At 57.3% G+C, this 23,134-nt stretch overlaps 9 protein-coding genes across 9 annotated transcripts; 4 read left to right on the top strand and 5 right to left on the bottom strand.

Annotated features, from left to right (window-relative positions):
- Positions 1 to 720: 720 nt before the first annotated feature.
- On the bottom strand, positions 721 to 2,219 carry MFIFM68171_03496 (uncharacterized protein; the record flags this gene model as incomplete). Its single annotated transcript, XM_071058917.1, has 6 exons — positions 721 to 872; positions 940 to 1,037; positions 1,108 to 1,373; positions 1,437 to 1,829; positions 1,990 to 2,065; positions 2,182 to 2,219. 6 exons carry the CDS (start codon positions 2,217 to 2,219, stop codon positions 721 to 723), a joined length of 1,023 nt encoding a protein of 340 aa, XP_070915018.1.
- An 827-nt stretch (positions 2,220 to 3,046) lies between these two features.
- MFIFM68171_03495 (40S ribosomal protein eS10) lies at positions 3,047 to 3,902 on the bottom strand (the record flags this gene model as incomplete). Its single annotated transcript, XM_071058916.1, has 4 exons — positions 3,047 to 3,101; positions 3,190 to 3,555; positions 3,713 to 3,750; positions 3,864 to 3,902. The coding sequence occupies 4 exons, from the start codon at positions 3,900 to 3,902 to the stop codon at positions 3,047 to 3,049; spliced, it is 498 nt and encodes a 165-aa protein (XP_070915017.1).
- Positions 3,903 to 4,425: 523 nt separating this feature from the next.
- MFIFM68171_03494 (uncharacterized protein) lies at positions 4,426 to 5,478 on the top strand (the record flags this gene model as incomplete). The annotated part of the gene is made up of 1 exon (XM_071058915.1): positions 4,426 to 5,478. The coding sequence occupies one exon, from the start codon at positions 4,426 to 4,428 to the stop codon at positions 5,476 to 5,478; it is 1,053 nt and encodes a 350-aa protein (XP_070915016.1).
- Positions 5,479 to 5,808: 330 nt separating this feature from the next.
- COX12 (Cytochrome c oxidase subunit 6B) lies at positions 5,809 to 6,475 on the bottom strand (the record flags this gene model as incomplete). The annotated part of the gene is made up of 4 exons (XM_071058914.1): positions 5,809 to 5,840; positions 5,895 to 5,958; positions 6,047 to 6,159; positions 6,430 to 6,475. The coding sequence occupies 4 exons, from the start codon at positions 6,473 to 6,475 to the stop codon at positions 5,809 to 5,811; spliced, it is 255 nt and encodes an 84-aa protein (XP_070915015.1).
- Positions 6,476 to 6,915: 440 nt separating this feature from the next.
- On the top strand, positions 6,916 to 7,426 carry MFIFM68171_03492 (uncharacterized protein; the record flags this gene model as incomplete). Its single annotated transcript, XM_071058913.1, has 4 exons — positions 6,916 to 6,978; positions 7,044 to 7,059; positions 7,166 to 7,228; positions 7,293 to 7,426. The coding sequence occupies 4 exons, from the start codon at positions 6,916 to 6,918 to the stop codon at positions 7,424 to 7,426; spliced, it is 276 nt and encodes a 91-aa protein (XP_070915014.1).
- A 283-nt stretch (positions 7,427 to 7,709) lies between these two features.
- MFIFM68171_03491 (uncharacterized protein) lies at positions 7,710 to 8,224 on the bottom strand (the record flags this gene model as incomplete). The annotated part of the gene is made up of 2 exons (XM_071058912.1): positions 7,710 to 7,841; positions 7,898 to 8,224. 2 exons carry the CDS (start codon positions 8,222 to 8,224, stop codon positions 7,710 to 7,712), a joined length of 459 nt encoding a protein of 152 aa, XP_070915013.1.
- An 879-nt stretch (positions 8,225 to 9,103) lies between these two features.
- SEC31 (protein transport protein S31) lies at positions 9,104 to 12,977 on the top strand (the record flags this gene model as incomplete). Its single annotated transcript, XM_071058911.1, has 3 exons — positions 9,104 to 9,309; positions 9,363 to 12,876; positions 12,933 to 12,977. The coding sequence occupies 3 exons, from the start codon at positions 9,104 to 9,106 to the stop codon at positions 12,975 to 12,977; spliced, it is 3,765 nt and encodes a 1,254-aa protein (XP_070915012.1).
- A 535-nt stretch (positions 12,978 to 13,512) lies between these two features.
- Positions 13,513 to 14,626, top strand: MFIFM68171_03489 (uncharacterized protein; the record flags this gene model as incomplete). Its single annotated transcript, XM_071058910.1, has 2 exons — positions 13,513 to 13,663; positions 13,731 to 14,626. 2 exons carry the CDS (start codon positions 13,513 to 13,515, stop codon positions 14,624 to 14,626), a joined length of 1,047 nt encoding a protein of 348 aa, XP_070915011.1.
- Positions 14,627 to 15,785: 1,159 nt separating this feature from the next.
- MFIFM68171_03488 (uncharacterized protein) lies at positions 15,786 to 21,948 on the bottom strand (the record flags this gene model as incomplete). The annotated part of the gene is made up of 2 exons (XM_071058909.1): positions 15,786 to 16,004; positions 16,096 to 21,948. The coding sequence occupies 2 exons, from the start codon at positions 21,946 to 21,948 to the stop codon at positions 15,786 to 15,788; spliced, it is 6,072 nt and encodes a 2,023-aa protein (XP_070915010.1).
- Positions 21,949 to 23,134: the final 1,186 nt, after the last annotated feature.

The raw sequence follows: 23,134 nt of genomic DNA, 5'->3' as shown, positions 1-23,134 counted from the left end.
TTGTTTCCCTTTTTTTTCCCCCCCTCCCAGTCCTGCCGTTGCCATACGGATATATTCGTCTTCGGTGTTCGTTCATGTCACGTCTACTCTGTCTTGCAGCATGTACCGGGCGTCTATGTCAGCTGTGTCATACACTGTATCTTCCGCTTTCTCTTTTGGAGTTTCTTCAATCAACTCCCACAGGCCAGCGCTCTACCGTTACTCATTTTCGATTTCTCTGTTTCCTGTTTGGGAAAAGAGCGGGTAGACGGGCAGGTGACTGACAGATTACGCTTTGGGTCCTCTTCTCTATCTGGGATTTGAGGACCTAATCCCCGGGCAGGCACACAAATCTGGTTGGATGATGAGCTCCCTCACACATGCCATACCGTTCCGTGTATATATGGATGTATATACCTCGGTTGTCCCCGAGGTATCATGGCTGGCTGGCTGCAAAGCATGACACGTCTTTTGTCGAGCTTTTGCTGTTGTGATTCGGGCATTTACAAGGCTCTATGTTCGTACTATTACTACTACCTATAGATTTGGAGAATTGGTGGTTTGGAAGGATTGCTTGCTTAGGGACTTGTTTAGCTGGAATCAAGTTGCATCAAAATTAGATGTAGTTCTGGTGTGATTTTAATCTCTTACTTTGTGCAGAAGTGGTTGGTGGACGAAGAGGAAGATAGTTGAGATTGCCCCTAACTAGCTAAGCATATCAGGAAGCACTGGTGAAATGCTTCAATCATCATCATCAAACACAATCACCGCCTTGATGGCTGTCTTGTTCCTGATGCTCTCGAGCGCCTCGCCAAACTGTTCGAGCTTGAAGACCTTGTTGACAATACCCTTGGTCTTGATCTTCCCCGAGTCGAGGTAGTCGATTGTTTGGGCTGATCATGTTTTCTTCGTGTCAGTTCGGAGTTGGCATTCACGCGTCCGGATATGGGAGAGCCGTACGAAACATGTGCACCTCGGAGAAGGACCCGATGATCCTCAGCTCGTCACCAAAAATCTTGGAAGGCGGCCATAAGACGCGGGCGGCTTTTGCGTAGACACTGTGGTTTTGGGAATCTGTTAGGACCTCTGTATTACCTTAAGATACAGGGAGGGGGAGATATGAAATACCCGTAAACAACCAGTGTCCCACCCCTCCGGCAATAGTTGATGGCGTCCTCTAGGATCCTAACTGAACCGGTTGCTTCGATGACGATGTCGAAGCCGTACGGATTGTCCTTCTTGATCTGCTCGAACTGCGGGCCCGGGTTAGAACGGGACAGCTCGATGTAGGTATCTGCTGCGTCGAGTTGCTTGGCGAGATCCATCTTCAGGCCGGCAGGAGCCGCGATGGTCACTTGGGAGCAGCCATTGTGCCGGAGCAGTTGGGCTAGCATCTATGGTGGTGTTAGCGTTCGATGAACAGTTGCGGCAGTAGCCAAAGGTGGGGGGATTATTACGAGTCCGGTTGGGCCCGCGCCAAACAGCAGCACGCTTGAGCCCAGGCGAGGACGGATCTTGTCCAGCCCGTGGCAGGCGCAAGAAGCCGGTTCGATTAACGTCGCCTCGGTGTCGCTGAGGTTGTGGATCTTGAAGACCTTGCCCTGTGGGTAGGCGCAGTATTCGGCAAATCCACCGCTGAGATTGATGCCGTGACCGGTCCAGTTCTCGCAGAAAAGGCTCTCACCGCGGCGACAGTAAAAGCAGTGCCCACATAGTTCTGAGTTGTCCGCTGCGACGCGGTCCCCAACTTTGATGTCCTTTACATCGGGACCCACGGCGGCCACAACGCCGACGGTTTCATGACCCGGGATAAGCGGGAATTCAGCAATGAACTCGCCTTCATGGATGTGCTAAAGATGTCAGCTAGTCCCCTGATGTGTCCCTAGAGTGGCCCGCGCGGTCCTGTACACACCAAGTCTGCATGAAACCTGTCAGTTAATATTGTGCAACTTGAGTCAGCCATTCAGGGATCGTTGACATGCCTGTCCCGCACACACCGCATGCCTTCACCTTGACGAGCACATCGTCGTCGCGCAGCTCGGGCAGCGGCACCTCGACTATTTCGAACTCTTTCGGCTTGTTGTACCTGTTGCCGGTGTTGAATTGCTTTAGTCAGCACACTGTAACTTGTCCGAAGCACATACAGTGGACAACCGGTAGCGCGCAACTGTGTAACAGTTTGCCTAACCCGGGCAGGTGTACCTCAGCGCCTTCATCTCCTTCGGAAGTGAAGCCGTCATCCTCGAGTTGAGGGGTGCCAAGGCTGTCGAAGTGGAGAGTGACGGTGAAGAGAAGGAACAAAATCGAAAGCTAAACAAGCTCGGCGGGTTTCGAGCTGCGAGATAGAACAGGAGCAGAATAAGAATAATAGTCTCAGAAATGAATTGGCGGTCCGCGTCCAAGGGCCCGAATTTGAGTAGGAGAGCCTCTGCGGCCAAGAGTTCCGAACACCTTGGCCCACTCTCGTCGACACTGCTTAGCAGTAAGTGCCGCGTGACGCCATCGTTTCAAACTTCAAGTAGGCCCGCCAAGCGTTCTCCGGCCCCAAACCCCGGGACGATGCGATGTGGGTTCGACCCGCTCCGTATATACGTATTATGGCCTCGCCCAAGAGACTTGTGTAGTCATCCGCCAGGGCTTCGCAACTTGCATGGTCACACTCATGTCTTGTACAGCTAAGGCATTATGCCTTTCGACCACGAATACTCGATCGGTTTCACACGCCTCCCAACGGCATTTCTGAGTGTGCTCCAGTTGGAAACGATAAAAACTCCCTTCTCACATTGTTCGTAAACTCATCCATCCGGTGACCGGCTAACCGCCTGTAGCATCACGAAGCAACCGAGTGAGAGCAAAAATCGTATTGACCGCAAATGATGACCCTGAATGCAGAAGTTTTCCGAATGATCTCTAACCACCAACTCCTCACGCAAACCACTCACGGTCCTGGCGAGTAGGTGCATTGCTGGTCGACCCTTTTACTCTGTGACGTAGAGTACATGCCGTGCCATGCCGTTATGCCGTTGCTGGCAACCCAAGAGAGAGAGAGATTATCCGCCTTCGGCCTTTACGAAGGGGGGGCGTCGCCACGGCCACCACGGCCACGTCCGAAGCCGCCACGGCTGTTGAAGGAGGAGCGTTAGCAAAACAGATCCGGACACCGCACCGCCCGTGACCTCCCCGACCAAAACAAAACCGTGTCAGACTTACAACTGAGGAGCAAAGTCGCTGGGGGCACCACCCTCCTTGCCCTCACCAGCATCCCGGCGCCGGTAGCCACCATCCCGGTCACCGCGGTCACCACGGCCACGGCCGCCGAACCTCCGCTCGCCACGCTCTTCACCCATCATGCCACGGGGCGGGGCATGGGACCGCTGCTGCTTGATGTGGGTAGCCGGGACGATCTCGGCAGGGAGGTGAAGCCACTCCCGGAGGTAGTCGAGGCCCTCGGGGGTCAGGGTGTAGTAGTAGTATTGCCACGAGAACTGAGTCTTGACGTAGCCGCGGGAGGTCAGGGACTGGCAGGCCTTGATGACATAGAGGTTGCGAATGCCGGTCTCGTGGGTCGACTCATAGCTGCAGCATTACGAATTAGCATCCGACATGGTCAAAAAGCGCCGTCGTGTTTCCGGTTCGGGCCGTAATCTGGCTGTCGCGTATCGTGGCTGAGACGCAGCGCTTCCGCTCGCAAAGAAAATCGGACGTGACTTTGGTGGAACTCGGTAAGACCTACTTCTTCGCAGCGACCATAACACCCTCCCGGAAGAGGTACTGCCTCAAACGTTAGCTGCAGGCTTCCTTCACGGTCTACAATACCAGGCTCTCCAGAACTCCTCATTGTCCGTTCCTCGGGGACGGGGAAAAAAAACCTAAATTGGCCATACCTCGTGGATCGCCTTGCGATCAGCTTTGGGAATAAGCATTTTCGCGGCTGGATCGTTGTCGACACGACTGGGGAAGTTGGTCTTGGGTGAGTGTCGGCGTTGGGGGGAGTCGAGCTCTTCAAAATTCAAGATCTCAAGTGATTTGTGGGCTTTGCGGCGCCGAAATTCCAATCTGGTAGTAGGGCTCGGGAATAGCGGGGCTGCACCGCCACAGGCAATTGGAAAATCTTGGCACGGCTGGGGCTCAGCTGTGGCCAGTGGGATCCACTTCTTTCTGCCTCGATGCGATTTGCGGGATCCCGGATGGAACTAGAAGATGCAACGAGAACCTGAGGCAACGCCAACCTCGATGCCGACCTAAACCTTCGACACTTTGAAACTAAACAAGGCCGTGTGATTCTAGCCGGCTTTTCTCCGACTGGAAATATCCCAATCTCGAACCCCCACGGCCCGTTTAAACACCTATTCTCGCGAAGCAACTACTCGGCAGCCGCCGCTAGCAGGCGATCTCGCCACCACCACCAGCGACTGTGCGCAATCCATCTCCTACCGAGCATCAAAAATGGCGCCCAGGAGGATCAATGTCCTCGTCACCACCTTCGCCGGCACGGACCTACCGCCGACTCTCGCGCTCGCGCTCCCCTCAACGACCCCGATCTCCTCCCTTGGCGACGAACTCTACACCCGCCTCCCCGCAGCAGCAACATCATCCTCGGGCCTCTTCTTAACGACGCTCTCAAGCCGCGCCGTCCCGCTCGACTCGTCCGACCCCATCTCCCATCTCCTGCCAAGCACCAGCACCAGCACCAGCACCAGCACCGCGCCGGCCGCCAACAATAACGACGAGGATGACTTCCTCACCCTCCGCCTCACGCCGCGCCTCCGCGGGGGGAAGGGCGGGTTCGGGTCGCAGCTGCGCGCGGCGGGCGGGCGCATGTCGAAGCGCAACCGCAAGAACGCGCCGGCCGAGGAGGAGCACGGGTCGTCGCGCAACCTGGACGGGCGCCGGCTGCGGACCGTCACCGAGGCCAAGGCGCTCGCCGAGTACCTCGCCATCAAGCCCGAGATGGACCGCAAGGAGAAGGAGCGCCGGCGGCGGCGGTGGGAGCAGATCGTCGAGATGACGGAGCGCCGCCAGGACGAGATCAGGTACGGCAGCAAGAAGGTCGGCCTGGACGGGAAGTGGGTCGAGGATAAGGAGGAGGCCGGCGAGCGGACTAGGGAGGCCGTCTTGGAAGCCATGAGGAAGGGCGGGTATCGGGATAACTTGGTCGGGTTGGAGCAAGGGGGGGGTAACAGTGGTAGCGGTAGCGGTAGCGGTAGCGGTAGCGGTAGTGGGAGCTCGGGCGGGGAGGAGGAGGAAGAGGAAGTGGATGAGGTTATGGAAGATCGGGGTATGGATGGGGAGGGAGAGGAGAGTGGGGGTTCGAAGGCGACTACGCCGCCGTCGGAGCCGGAATTGGCGGTAGGGGTCAAGGGGAAAGGGAAGGAAAAAGAGACGGGGGTTGGGAATCGGAATGGGAAAGGGCCGGTAAAGAGGTTTGCTGGTTTCGATGATGACGATGAGTTTATGAGCTCTGATGATGAGAGTGAAGGCGAGGGTGCGAAGGCGTGACGAGGGAAAAGCGAAGACGAACTGATTGTGATTGTATTATTCTTCCAGCGCGGATTCCTGGGTTACGGTAGCTATGGGTTGGCGTTTAGGGGTCTGGGATACCGGTGGACAGAAATTGATGATATCAGTCACGCTCAGCAATGCGATACGATCTTTTGCGGCAATCCCTTCTGTTGGTCTCACCTGCTATCACCGTGTAAGTGTACAAGATCGAGTAACCCCAACTCTCTGGTGCATTCCCCGTGCTGCCCTGCGCTGAATCTGATGAAACAAGGTTTTTGGTTGAGTGCATCCCCTCTCCAGTTACTCCTTCTCACCACAATCCATGCATTACTGGAGCTTGGCCGGGAAGTTGCCAGCCTCTGCCGGCACGTCAGTACTGTCGACATCAGATCACGAGACATATCTGTCCATACCTCTCTGCTCATCCCACCGCTCATACCAACCGCTCGGGCACAGGGACCGGTAGGCGAGCCAGAACTGCAATAAATCGCATTATTTAGCATCTGCATCCCGAAACATCGCCTTCCCTTCTCGGAGCTCCAACAACCCAAGGGGGCTGGCTAACCTGGCGGCACGGGGCAAAATCCTCGCCCTTGGCAAGGATGCACTTGTGGTAGTCGACGTAGTTCTGCCAGCAGTGCTTGGTCTGGTTGGTGTTCGGGAAGCGGGCGTCGACACCTAGGGAGACATGTCGTCAGAACTGTGCGCTTGAATCCATCGCCTCGCTCCTCCCTTCCGGGACCATGCTCTCATGAGCTCTCCTCCCCAATTCCTTTCGCGAAGCGGCCAATTCGAGTCAAGGTTGGAATATCTGCAAAAATGGAAGCGTTTGGTGCATACCAGCTGCCGAGAGCGTTAGTGACGACGCCGTGGAGACAAGGCAAGGCAAAGATCAGGCCATGTTTTTTGCTCTGCCGAGGGAATTTGCGGGCGCAGCGTTCATCGTACCTGTGACGAACTTGAAGGGCTTGGTAACGCGCTCGTCGTCGGACATGTTGGGCGAATCTAGAGTGGCACGGGCGAGTTTGGAGGAGAGATTGCTGGACAGCTCAATTGGCGGGTTGAAAAGAGTCGTCAGAGCTCGGGAGGTCAGTTCGTTGCTTGCTCGTCAGTGGGCGGGAAGCGCGGTTGCGTTCGGGCTCCTCCCAAGCAATGATGCGGAATGTGGGCCAGCGGAGCTTTGTGCTTTCATGATTGGTTGGCTGCCTGAGGCAGACACATGTGCTGCTTGACCTTGGGCCGGTGGGCTGATTTCACTGGCCAAATCGTGCTGTTGTGGGGTTCCACGGAACCGAGCTCCCTTCTCTATCGTTTCTCCAACCTACCTAAATCGATGACCTCGACCTTCCCCGAAGCTCTCCAGAAATCACCCAAACGGGGCGGCGCACCATACCTTGTCCCTCTGAGGAATATCCCCACTAAATCTTTTACAACATGTTCGCTACACGATCTCTGCGCATGTTCCGTCCCACGGCCCGCATGATGAGGCCGGTGCCGGTAAGTTGGGAACTTCCATTGCGCCAGTTTTGTTCGATTGCGTCAGACTGACCCGCCATGTGTAGAAGGAGGAACAAGCTGGTACGTCGAGCAATTGAGCATCAGCACCATGCCGAGATGGACGAGGAGTCGGATTGGTTGAAGTTGGGAGCAACTGAAGGCTGACGCGAACTCGATGGATTCACAGCGCACACTGTCTCGCAGCGTCTGAGACGCCTGAGGCAGATCCCCCCCGAGTTGATTCCTCTCGGTAAGCTGATTGCGATACGGGCTTCTACGGCCTCTCTCGACACTGCGCTCATGATAGAATACAGGTGTTGTCGTTTCCTTTGCCCTCTGCGCCGCCGTCTATTCGAGCGGCCGCCACTTTGTCGTCGACAAGACCATCCGTCTCAAGAGGCAAAACCGCGCAGCGGACTCTCATCACTCTGGAGAGGAGCACCACTAAATAAGGGATCCATCGTTGGGTTGGCGGGGAGGCGGACTATTAGACCTAGAAGATGGGGAATCCTGTATATGGAGGACAGATCGAGTTGGCTGGATGGAATTAGGGTCTGAAATACCCTCGGCGTGTCTTAGTACTTGTCCAAGACTTTGTGAACAAACATGCATTTCCTTGACTAACAGAAGCTGCGTCCAAACGCCGTAACTATGCATAGTTTCTTTGGTATCAGATCCAGGGCCCCCTTTTCTTCCACCGTATCGCCTACTCTCCTTGGATGAACCGTTCCTCATTCCGGTTTAGGGCCCGCGACATCAAGGCCCTCGAGTCCCTGCATGGGGTCCTCTGGCCTTGCGTTCTGAGCCTGCTCCGCCGCCAACCTATCCTCCTCACTCACAGCATGCTCGGCAAGCCATCCTTCCTATATTACGTCACCGTTAGTATCAGCCGCTTGTACGCTCTGTACAGACAACGAACCTGCTCCCAAACAGCTGTCTTGCTCCCTAGCCCCTGGTTCGCGCTCTTGGGCGCCTTAGCCGCCGAAACCTTGATCACGCGGCCGAATAGCTCGGCCTGGTCCATGTTGTCGATGGCTTCCTTGGCGTCCTCGACGTCCTCGAACTCGACGTAGGCAAATCCCCGGTGCGGTTCGGCCGCAGAGCTGTTGGGGTTCTCGTTTTTGGGGAGCGACACGTCGGCGATCTCGCCAAAGGGGACGAAGGCCTCTTGCAGAGTCGTCACGGTCACGGCGGGTGCTAGACCGCCAACGTAGACGGTGGATTTCCAACGAGCATTGTCTGTCATTTTTTTTTTTTTTTTTTTTTTTTTTTTTCCTCTGTTTTTGTTTGGTCAAGTCGGCAGACGAGTTGGGAGTTTGCGTCGTGAACCTTGAGAGGGGTCGGGGTGGAACGAGTGCCGATTTTCTCAACAGCGATTATGTATTTCAGTCGTTGCTTTAGAAGAGACGGCTTTTCTGAAAATCCCGTGTTACAGCACTGACTGATCCAACGGCGACTTGGTTTATATCACTACGTGAACGTGAGTTGCGTCTGAGTAAAGAGTCATGCTGGAAATCACGTGCTGCACCAGGCGCAGAGTACCCAAGTATATGAGGCTCTGTAGTGTGAGTTGCAGAGCTGAAGCCAATGCCGCCCCACCTGAGATTGGTTGGCACTGGTACTGTGCGTCATTCTCGCAGCAATGCACGAGCCGGAGATAAATATCAGCGCTCTCTACTGAATGACAGCTAATATTAGATTTGAACTAACGGTGGCAAAGCAGTTGCACAGTACAGTAAGCTGTGTGTGCCTCCCGCACAGAAATGCGTCTCGAGTCCTTGAGCGGCACCAAAGGGTTAGGGTTATGTGTGTCACTCAGCGGGTTTGTTGCTCCCAGAACGGTTAGTGAGACAAGGCGCCAAAATTCGGGGCCCATCCCTCGGTGGGCGCATGTTGCCCGGCGTCGGTGCAATCTGGCAACACAGCGACTCTTTCCAACCTCGATCCATCAAGAATCGCACCATCACCCTTTTGCCCTTACGGCTTGCCGCTCCCCGCCGTAGGGTCTCCGGTGCTTTGCTTACCATCTTCAACCCAATTGTCCCATTCCCGAGTCGATTTATCAACGCCAGATCCTTGCTCGGTACCGTCATCTGTCCGGTCGACCCTAATCAACGCCGCCGCTATGGTCCGGCTGAGAGAGATCCCGCGGACTGCGGCCTTTGCTTGGTCGCCTGGCCCGGATCCCCTCGTTGTCACGGGCACCAGGTCGGGTGCTGTCGATGCCGACTTCTCGGACGAGACCAAGCTCGAGCTATGGGACCTCAACCTCGACGCCCCTGACCAGGGCCTAGAGCTGCAGCCCAAGAGCAGCATTAGCACCGAGTCCAGGTAATGCGCACCACACTTCGCCGCGCCGAGGCCGGATGCTGATAAGGTGTTAGATTCTACGACATAGCATGGGGAGCTCCAAGTGACGAGCACCCACGGGGTGTCATTGCCGGCGCAATGGAAGACGGGTCGCTCCAGCTCTGGGACGCCGCGAAGCTCCTCGCTGGCGAAGAGGCTCTCATGTCGCGTGCTACCAAGCATACCGGGCCTATCAAGGCGCTACAGTTCAACCCCATAAGGCCTCAGGTTCTCGCCACGGCCGGCGCCAAGGGTGAGCTGTTCGTGTGGGACATCAACGACACGTCGACCGCCTTCCGCCTCGGCACCGCCGCCGCTCACGACATCGACTGCGTGGCTTGGAACCGAAAGGTCTCGAACATTCTGGCGACCGGCAGTGCGGGCGGGTTTGTTACCGTGTGGGATCTCAAGACGAAGAAGGCATCTTTGACGCTGAACAACAACCGCAAGCCCGTCAGCGCGATTGCCTGGGATCCAAACAACTCGACAAACCTTCTGACTGCCACCTCGGATGACAACACTCCGGTCATTCTCTTGTGGAATCTAAGGAACTCGCAGGCGCCCGAGAAGACCCTCCAAGGTCATGACCAGGGTATCCTGTCGCTGTCGTGGTGCCAGCAAGACGCAGGCTTGCTGGTCTCTTGTGGCAAGGACAACCGAACGCTGGTATGGAACCCGCAGACGGGCGAGCGATATGGCGAGTTCCCAGAATCCACAAACTGGGTGTTCTCGACGCGCTTCAACCCCGGCAACCCGAACCTGTCAGCCGTCGCGTCCTTTGACGGCAAAATTACTATCCAGACGCTGCAGAACACGAACCCCTCTGCCGTTCCCGCCGCACAAACTAATATGGACGATGACGATTTCTTCTCAAAAGCACCCACGCAGCTCCAGGGGGCGTCGTTCTCTCTTGCTAGGGCACCTGCATGGTTTGAGCGGCCAGTCGGCGTCTCGTTTGGCTACGGTGGCAAGCTTATCTTCTTCAAGAAGAATGATACGCCAGCTGGCCAACCCCGGTCTTCCAAGATCCAACTATCCAGCTTCTCCGTCGACTCTGACATTGGCTTGGCGACAGAGAAGTTCGAGGAAGCTTTCAATAACGGAGATATTGCCGGCATCTGCGATTCCCACCTGGCAAGTGCCAAGACCGAAGAAGAGAAGGCCGACTGGGAGGTGCTGAAGACGTTGAGTGAAATGGATGGGCGTACCAAGATTATCGAACATTTGGGCTTCCCAAAAGACGAGGATGACTCCAGCGCTGCCGAAGAAACAGAGACATCTGAACCGAAAGAGGAGTCGAAGGGGGCCGGTCTGGCTCCGCCGCAAGCCAACGGTGATGATGCAGCTAAGAAGAAGCACAAGCGTGTTACAAGCATGTGGGCAGACGTCGACGATGGCGACGATTTCTTGTCTGACCTTACCGCTGCTAAGGGTGCCAAGACAGAAAATCCCTTCCACCTCCTGAGCGAAGGCAACACAGCTCTTGAAGACCAGATCACGAGGGCCATCCTCTTGGGCAACTTTGAAAAAGCCGTTAGTATTTGCCTAAAGGAGGACAGAATCGCGGATGCTTTTATCCTCGCCAACTGCGGCGGGAAGGAGCTTGTCGAGAAGGTGCAGACCACGTACCTTGCCCAGAAGAAGGGATCCCCAAGCTACCTGCGCCTCATCAGTTCGGTCATCGCCAAGAACCTTTGGGACGTCGTATACAACGCAGACCTTGCCAACTGGAAGGAGACGATGGTCTCGCTTTGCACATTCGCTGAACCTTCCGAGTTCCCTGACCTTTGTGAAGCTCTCGGCGACCGAATCTTTGAATCCGGCTCGAGGAAAGACGCTTCTTTCTGCTACCTCGTGGGCTCAAAGCTTGAAAAGGTGGTGGATATCTGGATTGCAGAGCTCCATGAGGCGGAGCAGGCCGGCCTCAAGGATGCCAGCGACGACTCCAGTTTCTCGGTCCATGCTCGGTCGCTGCAGCACTTCATTGAAAAGGTCACGGTCTTCCGCCATGTCACCAAGTTTACAGACGGTGAGAAGAACCTGACGGAGGGTTGGAAGCTTGCGTCTCTGTACGACAAGTACACCGAATACGCAGACATTGCTGCCGCCCACGGTCAGCTGGCCATTGCGCAGAGATATCTGGACCTTCTCCCGACCAGCTTCCCCGCCGCTGAAGTCGCCAGGAACCGCGTCACTCTAGCTAACCGAAAGGCGGCTCCCCAGGTCGCAGCACGCCAGACTGCCCCTACCTCTCGATCTGCCTCCCGCGCTGCTGCTCCGGTGGGCTATCAGCAACCCGCCGCGATCCCTCCCGTCGGGCCAAGCCCGTTGAACCCCTATGCCCCGGCTGTTCAACCCCAACCTCCCGCTCCAGTGCAGAACCCCTATGCACCTACTACCACATCTCAGTATCAACCTCCAGCGCCGCCTCCGTACGCTGCCGCGGGATATGTACCTTCGCCCCCTTCGGTCGGGGGTTACGGACCCCCCCAGACCTTCGGTCAGCCTGGGCACCAAGGCCCTCCTCCGCCCAGAAGCACCGGTCCCCCACCAAAGATCAATAAGGATGTGGGCAACTGGAACGACGTTCCAATGGTCACGAAGCCTCCAGTCCGTAAGACTACGCCGAGCGTGCCACTGGTCCCATCGCCCTTCCCAGGTCAAACGGGCTTGCAGAGCCCTCCACCCGCCGGGCCGTATCAACGGAGCGCACCTACGCCGCCACCACCACCCCCCAAGGGATCCGCACCCCCTCGTAGCGTGACTTCTCCACCTGTCGGGCCACCCCCCACCGGGCAGCTGCCGGCGAGGACCCCTTCGGTGGTGTCGAACGCTTCGACCAACCCGTACGCGCCACCCCCGCCGGTGGCGGCTGGCATTCAACCCCCGATGGTTCCGCCTGTTCCCCGGACAGCATCCCCCTACAACCCTCCGCCCCCGGGGCCGCCGCCGACCAGCAGGTACGCGCCAGCGCCAGCAGCACAGCCATACGGCCAAGGCCCCTCCGCCACCCCGCTAGCACCACCTCCAGCAAACCCGTATGCCCCGGCCCCGGCCGCCCAGCCTCTAGCAGCGCCCCCCAGCCAGTACGCAGCGCCGCCACCTCAAGGGTCTCGGCCCCCCGTAGGACCCCCACCAACATCTGGTCCTCCTCCCCCGGCTGCGGGAGGCCTGCCACCAGCAGCTAGGGCGCCACCGGCCGAGGCACCACCGCGAGCGGCTGCCCCGCCGGCGCAAAAGGCCAGACATCCTCCAGGCGACCGTTCACACATCCCACCCAATGCGCAGCAGCTGGTAGAGACGCTAAGCCAGGACATGCAACGGGTGACTGCCAAGGCGCCGGCGTCGTTTGCGCCACAGGTCAAGGACACGCAAAAGCGGCTGGGCCTGCTTTTTGACCACCTCAACAATGGGGAGCTGGTCAAACCGGACACGGTGGAGCAGCTATCGCAGCTTGCGGCGGCGGTCGCGAGCAGGAATTACGAGGCCGCGGCGAAGCTGCAGGTGGAGATCCAGAGGGATAAGACGGAGGAGTGTGGACAGTGGATGGTAAGTATCGCAAGAATATCCTACGAAAATGGTTCATGGCTAACAACATACTACAGGTCGGTGTGAAAAGGTTGATTAGTATGAGCAAGGCGACCCCTTGATGTAGTTTGAGCATGATAGTGGAACAGTGCGGAACGTGGGGTTTGTGTGTTGGATCGAGTTTCCGGTAGCACAGTAGGATGCAGGCAGAGTGAGAAGAGAAAATGCGATGAGGTAGATTTTTAGTGTGCATTTTGGCGGTTTGAAGCTGTTACCGGCCGTAAAGCTTCAGCTCCCGATGCCCCATGGATTATGTGGCGCTATTCTGTTCGATCATCGTCCTTGGCTGCTGAGTTGTCGTTGAGTGTGCATTTGACCCCTTTATTTTTTTTCCTTTGGTACAGTACTGCCCGTAACTGTACCCTGACCCTGGGCAGGGGCAAGGCTATAGCTCCGATAAGATAAGGAATTTGGGCGAGACAACTCATCAGCCTCCACACCACATCATCAACCACGTCGCCCACTGAGCGCGCTCGTACGTCACAATCACCTCTTCTTATCTCGCAATCGCCATCTCGCGCCAAAACCAGTCATCCAGAAACCTCAAGCTCGACTAAACGTCCAGAGAAAATCGGATCGGCCACAGACAACCACAGGATGACGACGCTCACACCCGAGGAGGAAGCTGCCTCTACGCGCGCGGCTGAGCAGGCCCGTCTGCGCAAGGCTCGCCGCGAGGCCAAGATCAAGGCCGGCGCCGAGTCGAGGTTGAAGACGATTACCGGCCTGGGAGGAGGCGTCCAGCGGGGTTTGTCCTTACCTCGTGTACCATGTCGAGCAACCGACCGACAGCTAACCATCCTCTCGTTCACCAGACCCCGCGCCAGCAGCTGCCTCAGCACCGGCAGCGCCGACAGATGCCCCATCCAACGCGGCCCCAGCAGCACCTGCGACATCGCCGCGCCAACACGCCGATCCCGACGAAGTCGACATCTCGCAGCACTTCTACCAGCCGCAGACGACGGCGCGGGTACCGCCACCACCCGCCAGCGACACCACCGCCGGCCCCAACATATCCGACTCGCAGCTCCGGCAGATGATGCTCGGCCTCGACCAGCCTCCCTCAGCCCCGGGCATGCCGAACATGCCCCCCGGAATGGAAGACGACCCGATGCTGCGCATGATGATGCAGATGCTCGGCGGCGGCCCCGGCGGAGCGGGCAACGCCAACCCCTTCATAAACATGAGCGCGAACATGAACATGCCCTTCCCGCCTCCTCCCGGCGGGGCCCAAAATCCACAACAACAACAACAGCAAGAAGACCCACAGCTCCTCCCCAACCGCTCCTCCTCGCTCTGGCGCCTCCTCCACACGGCCATCGCCCTCTCCCTCGGGCTGTACATTGCCCTCTTCACCCCGTTCGCGGGGACCAAGCTGGAGCGGGACCGCGCGGCCGCCGCCGCGGCCGGGTCGGCCGAGGAGAGAGAGGCGCTGGCGGCGCGCCAGGACACCACCAGTAACTTCTTCTGGGCCTTCGCCACCGCCGAAGCGGTCTTGCTGACTACGCGGTGGTTTGTCGACCGCGGACGGAGCCGGCTCGGGGGCAGCGCGGGCCCCGGGCTGCTGGGCATGTTGGTGGGCTTCTTACCGCCCGCGGTGCAGAGCAAGGTGGAAATGGCGATGCGGTACGGGGAGGTGTTTGGGACGGTCAAGGGGGACGTGTTGGTTTGTGTGTTTGTGCTTGGCGCGGCGGCTTGGTGGAGGGGTTGATGTAGTTCTCAGCGGATTAGTTTGGTAAAAACAGAGCCTCCGTCAATGATGGTTTGGTCAGGGATTTAGCGGGACGTAATGAGTGATGATGAAAGTGCCTTGATTTGGTGGTGGCGGCAGGGGATCACAGTTGTGGAAACAAGGCAAGTGGTAATAGAGTGTGTCCGCTGTTGTAGAAGGTTAAGATTGCTTTGGAGGTTCGTCTCGGATGAGCCTGAGAAAGTGCATATAAAGAAGTTTATACCAAGACCTAGCCAGTTGTCAGATCTCCCTCTATTTCACCCGCATCTGCTTCACCATACCAGTTCTAAAGAGGGCTCAACGGCAGAACATTGTGCGAGAATCCCCCCCGTGTAGCAAGTAATCAACTCCTTGATGCGATACGATGCCGTCTGGCCAACATTTCGGCTGGATGGCCTATATTCTTAAACATAGCTTGTCGTCAGCACCAGCACAATCAAGACCTCTCCGCCTGCGCGTGTACGTGTCTGCGCCAAACTCCAATGCAATATCAACGTTCAACTGACCCTCTGTTTAATTCTATCTATCCATCATCACCCGGTGTACTGGGTACGTGCACTAATGATTAAAACGAAGGAAAAATAACCCACCTACTCTTCCTTTTCTTCATACCTTTCCCCCTCCTTTCCCCCAACCATCTCCAGTTCATCTCTGGTATACCACGCTATTGGCCCTTAATGCCCGATGCTCCCAACACAGTATAATAGAAAGAGTCGTGATGTTTCCTAGAATCAAAACCGGAGCAGAATGAAAACAGAAACGATAAAGACGCCTACAATGCGAGGCAACGGGAAACAAACTAACCCATTACCCCCAATACGAACAGGGAAAGAGAAGGGAAAAGAGAAAGGAAAAGAGAAAGGAAAAGAGAAACGGAAGGGTTTTTTATTAAAAACAGAAGAAAAAAAAGAAAAAAGAAAGGAAAAAGTTCATTCATGAAAACCATGCCAAAACAAATACCACACCCATTCTGTTCGGCTCAGTCAAACCAGTCGAGTACAGAACCCCCCCCCTCCCCCCAATCCACCAGTAATCCAACCGCTTACCGGCCTCAAAACGCGGTGTTGCAAAACAAGTATATACTTATAATCATATCCATATATTTTGTGTCAATCCTCCCAATGGCACGCCGTCGTCATCAAAAAAACTTTGACAGCGCCCTGCTCAGGTCGATAAAGTCGACCGGCTTAGTGATGTAGTCATTAAACCCTGCCTCGACGCACTTCTCTTGCACGTCTGACATGACATTTGCCGACAGCGCAATGATCGGCATGGACCCGAACCCGCCCTGCGCCTCCCACGCCCTGACTTCCCGACAGGCCTGGTACCCGTCCTTGCGCGGCATGTGAAGGTCACACTTTGTTTTTATTATTCCCCGTTAGCATGTTTACCGTCGTTGACGAGGAGAGGAGACAAGACGAAAAACAAAAGGACGAAAGGAGACCTACCAGAATCAGCGAATAATAGCCCCACCCCCTCTCAAATACCATATCCGTACATTCGACACCATCCGCCGCCAACTCCACCGCGACTCCGACCCTCTTCAGATACTTCTGCAGCACCTTCTGGTTGACCGGGTTATCCTCGACCAACAAAACCTTGTACCCCTTGCCGCCCATGCGCCTCTCCATGTCGATATAGCACTGCCGCTGGTCCTCGACCATCCTTTGCGCCGTGGATCGGTTATGGTCGATGCTCAGGTCGCGCTCCTTGGCCGGGTCGAAGATGACGGCGAACCGCGAGGGCTTGACAGGCTTGTAGATGTACGTGACATTGTTCTCGGACAAGATATCCTCGTACTTCGTGCCCGTCACCAGCTTCGAGAGCGCCTGGCGCTGGACCGAATCTGAGAGGATGAGCATCGTCGTCGTCTTGCCGACCGTGCTCCCGCTGGAGGAGCCCATCATCTTGTCCATGAGGCTGATGATCTCTTCGGGCGAGGGGAGGTTGACGACGATGTGCGTGAAGCGGACCGAATCCTCGCCGCCGAGGAAGGCATTCGCTTCTTGTACCGACGCGACGGCCGTGATTTGGTGCGGGGTGTCCTTGGGGATGGTCATCTCGATGTGCTTCGTTGTTGCCTCGCGACTGTGGGTTTGCGGGCAGATGATAAGGATCGAGTACATTGGCAGGTGGAGGTGGGGCCGGGACTCGTCGCTGTTTGCTGTCGTCATCATCGTTGCTGCGGTGGGCGACGTCACGGGAGAGGCTCTGTGGGACGGCACTCCCAACTTCATCTGCGAGAGGTCCTGCCCGCTTGCACGAGCTGCCTGGCTGAACCGGACGAGCCCGGCGTTGACAGACGACATAGATGATCGGTCCGTCTGCCGTGTGCGCCCCGAGGACGCCGATAACTCTGAACTGCCGCTAGAAACGGCAGCTGGTGAGCTCACCTGATGATCCGCGTACGTGGGGGACTCGGAAGGCGCCGCGTGTAACGTCGTAACCGAAGGGGACTCCGGGGCGGTAAGCGGTGTTTGCATCGGCCCTGGTGTCGGCTGAGGAGCCGCCAATGTGCTGGGACTGTCATACTCGGTGGGTAGCCCGAATTTGGCCGTGAAAGTGAAGGTCGACCCTTTGCCCGGGACGGCGGTCCCTTCCATCTTGCCTCCATGGAGCTCGACCAACTGGCGCGAGATGACCAAGCCGAGCCCGCTTCCGCCGTGCTGTCGGGTACTGCTTCCGTCGATTTGGCTGAATGGTTTGAAGATTAGCTCGGCTTCCTCCTTGGTAAAGCCCCTGCCCGTATCGATGATGGAGAACTCAAGCATGATCTCGTTTGGCTTGAGCTCGACGTCTCCGGGAATTATGACTTTGCATCGGCTGAACACCTCGCCCTGGCTCGTGAATTTGATGGCGTTGCCGATGACATTGAGCAAGACCTGGCGGATCCGTACTCTGTCTCCCTTGACCCACGCTGGGACGTCTTCCTCCACCATGTAGTTGAGCTCGAGGCGTTTTGCGATAGCCATGGTGGATACGAGCTCATTCACATCCTCGATGAGAGAGCGTGTGTGGAACCACTCATGGCTCAATTTCATCATGCCGGCGTCAACTTTGGACAGGTCGAGAATGTCGTTGATAATCATGAGCAGGCTGTTGGCGCTGGTCTGGATCGTGTTTGTGTAGTCTCGCTGCTCTTCGTTAAGCGTGGTGTCCTGCAAGAAGCTAACCATGCCAGAGATGCCGATGAGCGGCGTCCGGATCTCATGCGACATGTTGCTGAGGAAGCGACCTTTGGAGTCCATCGCCTCTTTCAACTTGGTCTCGAGGAGCTTCAGGTCGTTGATGTCGGTAGCCGATCCGAAGTACGAACTCGCGCCATTGCCGAAGTCGACGTTGTCGATCTCGACGCACCGGACAAGGTGCCATCGATACTCACCGCTCTTGGAGCGCAGCCGTATCTCGGTAGTGTACGAGAGCCGCCCACTGCTATCTGTCGAGACCTTTATCACTCCCTTCCTAGCGAGCTCCGTGAGATTCGCAGTAGACAGATCATACGTGGAGCCATTGCCGCTGCCGCTACCGCTGCTGGAGCTCGAGCTGTTATTTCGCGAGAGCACGCCCTGAGGGCCCCGGATGTTGCCATTGACGACGCTCGAGGGCCTTGAAGCCTGGGAATCAGCGGTGTTGTCGACCGAAAGCGAGTATCTGTGACCTCCCGGGCCTCCCTCTTGACTAGGGCTGGGCGGACGATCAACAACAGGGACCCGACATTTTGCTAGGTCATCTGGGTGCACATAGTCCATGAAGCCAAGCCCTAAAGCACCATTGAAGCTCTGACCCGTGTAAGACAGCCACTGCTCGTTTGCAAACGTGATACCCTCATCCTCAGTAGCCGTGAAGATGATCTGCGGTATCAAGTTGGCGAGCAGGCGATGCTTGGCCTCGGACGCCTCAATCTCCTCCTGCCGTGCCGCCCTGAGCTCTGCGATGTGCTGGTCATGGATGTCCATGTACGAGCCGAGGAACTGTAGGATGACGCCTCTCTTGTCCTTAGAGGCGACCGCTCGTGCATAGAACCACCTATACGCCCCATCGAACCGTCTGATGCGCACCGTCCTCGAGAACTGCTCGCCCGTCCTGACGGATAGGCTCCACGCGCGGAGATACTCTTCTCTGTCATCGGCATGGATGCTGCCCCAGGGGTCGGCTGCTAGGTCCCCCGAGGTTTGTCCTCGATATGTGAGGAATCGGCTGTTGACCCACACTATTTCGCCAGTTTGAGGCAGAGCGACGAAGACGTGAGCGGGCAGCGAATCGAGAATGAGTCCTTTGAGTCTGTCGGATGGCGGGGTCATCTCGGACTGGGCAATCGATCCTGTTCTCGAAGGCACCGGAGGCTGAGAAACTCCTCTGCCAATGATCGAACTTGGTGGAAGAGACTGAAACGTGGAAGCAAAATCTGCGCCGTACGAGTGCAGCTGGGTATGGCGGTGCTGTGCTGAGGCGGACAAACTGGTTGGTTTTCTTAGCTCCTTGCTCTCGAGGGACAGGTTCGCCGAAGCACCACCACCGTTCTCGCCAGCTGTCTGATCTTTTCGTCCTTTCGGACCAGGCTGTCTCTGCTGGCCACTGAGAGGAGGGTGCTCTTCTGATTCCCAACTGACGACGTCGATACTATTTTGGGGCTCGGCGACAGTTGGGCTGGCAGACGCCGAATCTTGCAGCTGTGCCTTCCCCGCTGACAGGCGCAGAGATGACCTCTTCTCGGTAACTGGCATCTCCCGCGAGTTTCTTCTCGCCCGCTGCCCGCCGTTGCCTGGCCCACCCTTTGGCACGGAACTGAAGTAGCTGTCACCACTCACGAAGGCCGGGCTGGTAGTTGCCCGCTTGTCCATGACCAACCCGAGTGATGCTGGTTCCCAACCCGGTGTTCCGCTCGGAGAGCCAACAGCGCTGCGAGACGGACCAGAAATATCGCTGGGGCTGGTCATGCTACCAGCAAGAGAATCTCTGGATGCGACGCCTTCGGTAGGTAAGGATGCCAACGAAGCGAGCGCAGCAGGATCAGCCAATGGCCGTCCATCAGGGCCCAGAGCGCCGAAGCCTGCCGTCTGCGGTCTCCGCTTCTGCAATCCGTTCAACTCGGTCTCTAGGTTAGTGTAGTGGCGGCAGAGAGAGAAGGAGGTGGCGAGATGGGGAGCGAGGTGCTCCAAGGAGCGGCGAAGAGTGGAGGGATACGGAATGATGGGGCTGAGGATTGATATGATTGCAATCGGTGCGTGCTTTTCCTTGCCAGGGCGTTCCGGGGAAGGATTCGTGGCAGCGAAAGTGTCGCCACCCTTGCCCCGTGCCGAGATCTTCTGCTCCATAAGAGACGGATCGAGCTTGAAGAATGGATTAGGTTTCGACAAGAGTACGTGCGTCAGGGGAATATGCAGTACAGTCCAGGAATTATCGACACCGATGGCCTCGGGAGGCCTCATGGCCGAGTAATCCTGGGGGACGGATGACGGATTGAACGACTCTTCATCCACCATGGCATCAGTAAAGAAGGGGTTCTCGTTGGCGTCGGCGCGCACGGCGGGAGAAGGCGCTGGCGACTGTGACCAAGGCGACGGGGGCGCCTGCTCGTACTCCTCGTATCTAGGGGTGCGCGGCTTCGGCGTCTCGTCGTCCATCCGGGATGCGATTGCTGCCGACTTCTTGTCCGGTGCTTGGCCCTTGGGAACTCGATGAGCAGCTGGGGTGAAAGAGGCACTGCCGAGTATTGAGGAGAGCTTCGACAGCGAATCCGACCGCGGCTTCCTCAACCGCTTTCGGACGCCCTCGGGCGACTTTGTCCCGGGGGCGGCCGGCCTCGTGTCGGAAGACTTGCTCTGGGCCGATGTCTGACCGAGGTACGGGTAAGTCCTAGTTAGAGCGACCACTCGGCCGCGCTCCAATATCCGCAGAACGCCGTTGTGGTCGATCAGCGGGTCAGCTTCGTAGTCGAGCGCTTGCAGCACATTCAGCACCTTTCCATGTCCTTCTCTCGGGGCGGTGAACGGAGCCTCCCAGCTTGGAATGTCCTGCTGCTCCGCCAGCGCATTGTGCTGCTCCAGTGCCTGTCGATTTAGACTGGTGGCGTTGTCATAATCGTCCTCATTAGCGGCATCGACATCGAGTGTAGTGGCCGGGTGACTGGATTTACTCCTGGACAGAAGATGAGGCCGGCGTAGAGAAGGTGTTGTCCGCTCAGTTGTAGCAGTCCGTCTCTCCATTTTGTCTTCGTATGACGTGAACGAATGCCTACTAAGCAACCCGGGACGTAGTGGGGACGGCTTCGGTAGCTCTCCAGCATGAGAGAGGCCGTCGGAAATGTCGTCAATGCTGCTCGGGATGAGACTCGACCCTCTCGCTAGATAGCCGAGACTCAAGTCGTCCTCGCGATGAGCGTTGTACGTGGCTTTCTGACCCCAGGGCACGTTCTCGATGTCTGTCGAGTCAGCAGGAATCGAAAGGGTGACTCTCTCGGCCTTGTACACCTCGACCATGATCTGAACGACGGTGTGCCACCAAGCATCAAGTCCTGGCTCGGCCGAAAGCATGAGTGTCAAGTCATAGAGGTTGGGGCTTGGATAATCACTACGCTGGTCCTCCACGGAATGGGAGCAGCCAGGCGGCAAGAACGTCATGACCGAAGCAGGCGTCGAAAGGGTTGACACGATGCTGTCGCGGCCCCTGGATGTCTCAACCGGAGGGCGAGTCCCATCGGGCGGGCAAGTAGGAGAGAGCGTCGTGAACGGACGGTGAGTACCCATGGACAAGACACCGGAAGATGCCATGCGCGGGAACGGATACGCAGGCGTCCCGGCCGCCAACCCGGGTGTGGCTGACCCTCGGACGGTATTTCCAGACCCGGACCCGGACTCGGCTGAGGTCGTTGTCGGCTCCGACTCGGACGACCGTGGCTGTGACGACGGTGAGTTTTCTTCCTCGATCGGGGAAACCCTCGCCCCGCCGGGCATGGCCGGTTGTCCCCCTCTTACTGGCATCTCTCTTCTTTCCATCTGGCGCGCCAAGTTCTCACGATACTCGTTCAGCTGCCGCTGTGCATCCCTGAAACCTGGTTCGACAAGCTTCTCGGTCCTACCCCTGCCATCCTTCGCCTCAGGAGATGAAAGCCCAGCCACGGTTCGGAGAGTCTCGCCGCCCTGTGCGTGTCTCGAGTCCCTGGTTGGCGACGCGGTCGCCGGAATGCCGTCTGATTCCTGGCCGTCCTTGAACGGGTTGGATCTCCTTGCTGGCGTTTGGGAACCTGGGCCGACGGCATGTGACGGCTGTGGCCCCCCCGTACTCGCCAGGCCACCCGTCATTTGTTCTTCTGCAGTCAGCAACGGTGACCCGGATACAGCCAACACATCGTTAGCAATGGGCCAATTCGACTGCGGATGGGCAAGGCGTGGTTCGCCGTCTGCCGGTTCCGTCTCGGTTGCTTTGGCCCGGCCTGATGACGAACAGTTGTTGGCGGAATTCGTTAATGATTCGCAACCGCGAATCCGCATTCCTCATCGGAGCCCGTCGTCCCCCGTGACGTCGTTTGCAGGCAGCCGCGCAGCCTCGGGTCTGAAATCGGGCACGCATCCACCACAAAGGCTGGGGCAAAATGGGAAGACGAAAAGGGAAAAAAAAAAAAAAAAAAAAAAGAGCAGACGACCCAAAAAAGGGCTGCTAGACTAGAGACGAAGAAGGGAGCGAGGACGGAAGATTACTACCGCCAACACGCCGGGACACTTAGACTGAACACGCGCAACGTCGGTCGTCTCGTAGGGGGGTTGTCGAGATTGAGCACTTGTCGTCCGTCGAGACCGTGCAGAAAGGGCAGGCTTGGAAAGAGGTTTCGGGCTCTGTGTGTTTGAGTGGCTCGGGTGGATAACGTGAGTTGCGCGTGTCGGTCGGTGGGCAGGCGGTGGGGGAGGGTGGGAGTAGAAAGTTGGTAGGTTCGAGGGATAGTTGGCAACGCCCCAGTGACCTAAAAAGGGGGACTATGACGTTATGCGCCCGCCGTGTGAGCGGCAAGGTGAAGGTGAGACGCGAAAGCCAAGCGTCCGCCGCACAAGTCACCCACCTCGCTTGTGAGCGGTAATTCTACGGTAATTGCCGACATCTTTTACATGGCTATGCAAAAAACGGTCAAGGCATACGTTGGACTGGGGTAGCAAAAAAAGGTGAGTATCGCGCGGCCGAGGCTACCTGCCCTTACCCTCGCCCAAGGTGAAAGCGGGCAAGGGATGGAACCCCCGCGCGCCTGCGGCCCGCATCGAACCCGCCTCCCCAAGTCAGGCCGGGGGAGATGGACAATGTCCTACGTGCCGCAGAACGACCGAGTCGTAATCATCCATTTGTCTTGGGGCGGCCTGTGGGTATCGACGAAACGGGGGGCCTGCGTAGCGAAGAATTTTTGGGAACGTACAGCACACAGTACCGCCCCGATTTTCCCTATTTCCCGTCGCGCGCTCTCTCCCCTTGTCGACAAGTCTGCTGCCCTCCCGCTAGTCGCAG

The sequence above is a fragment of the Madurella fahalii genome (assembly GCF_045866475.1).
Source record: "Madurella fahalii IFM 68171 DNA, scaffold_2, whole genome shotgun sequence".
NCBI lineage: Eukaryota > Fungi > Ascomycota > Sordariomycetes > Sordariales > Madurella > Madurella fahalii.
The sequence above is the reverse complement of the archived record's forward strand: the minus strand, read 5'-3'. Positions and strand labels throughout refer to the sequence as shown.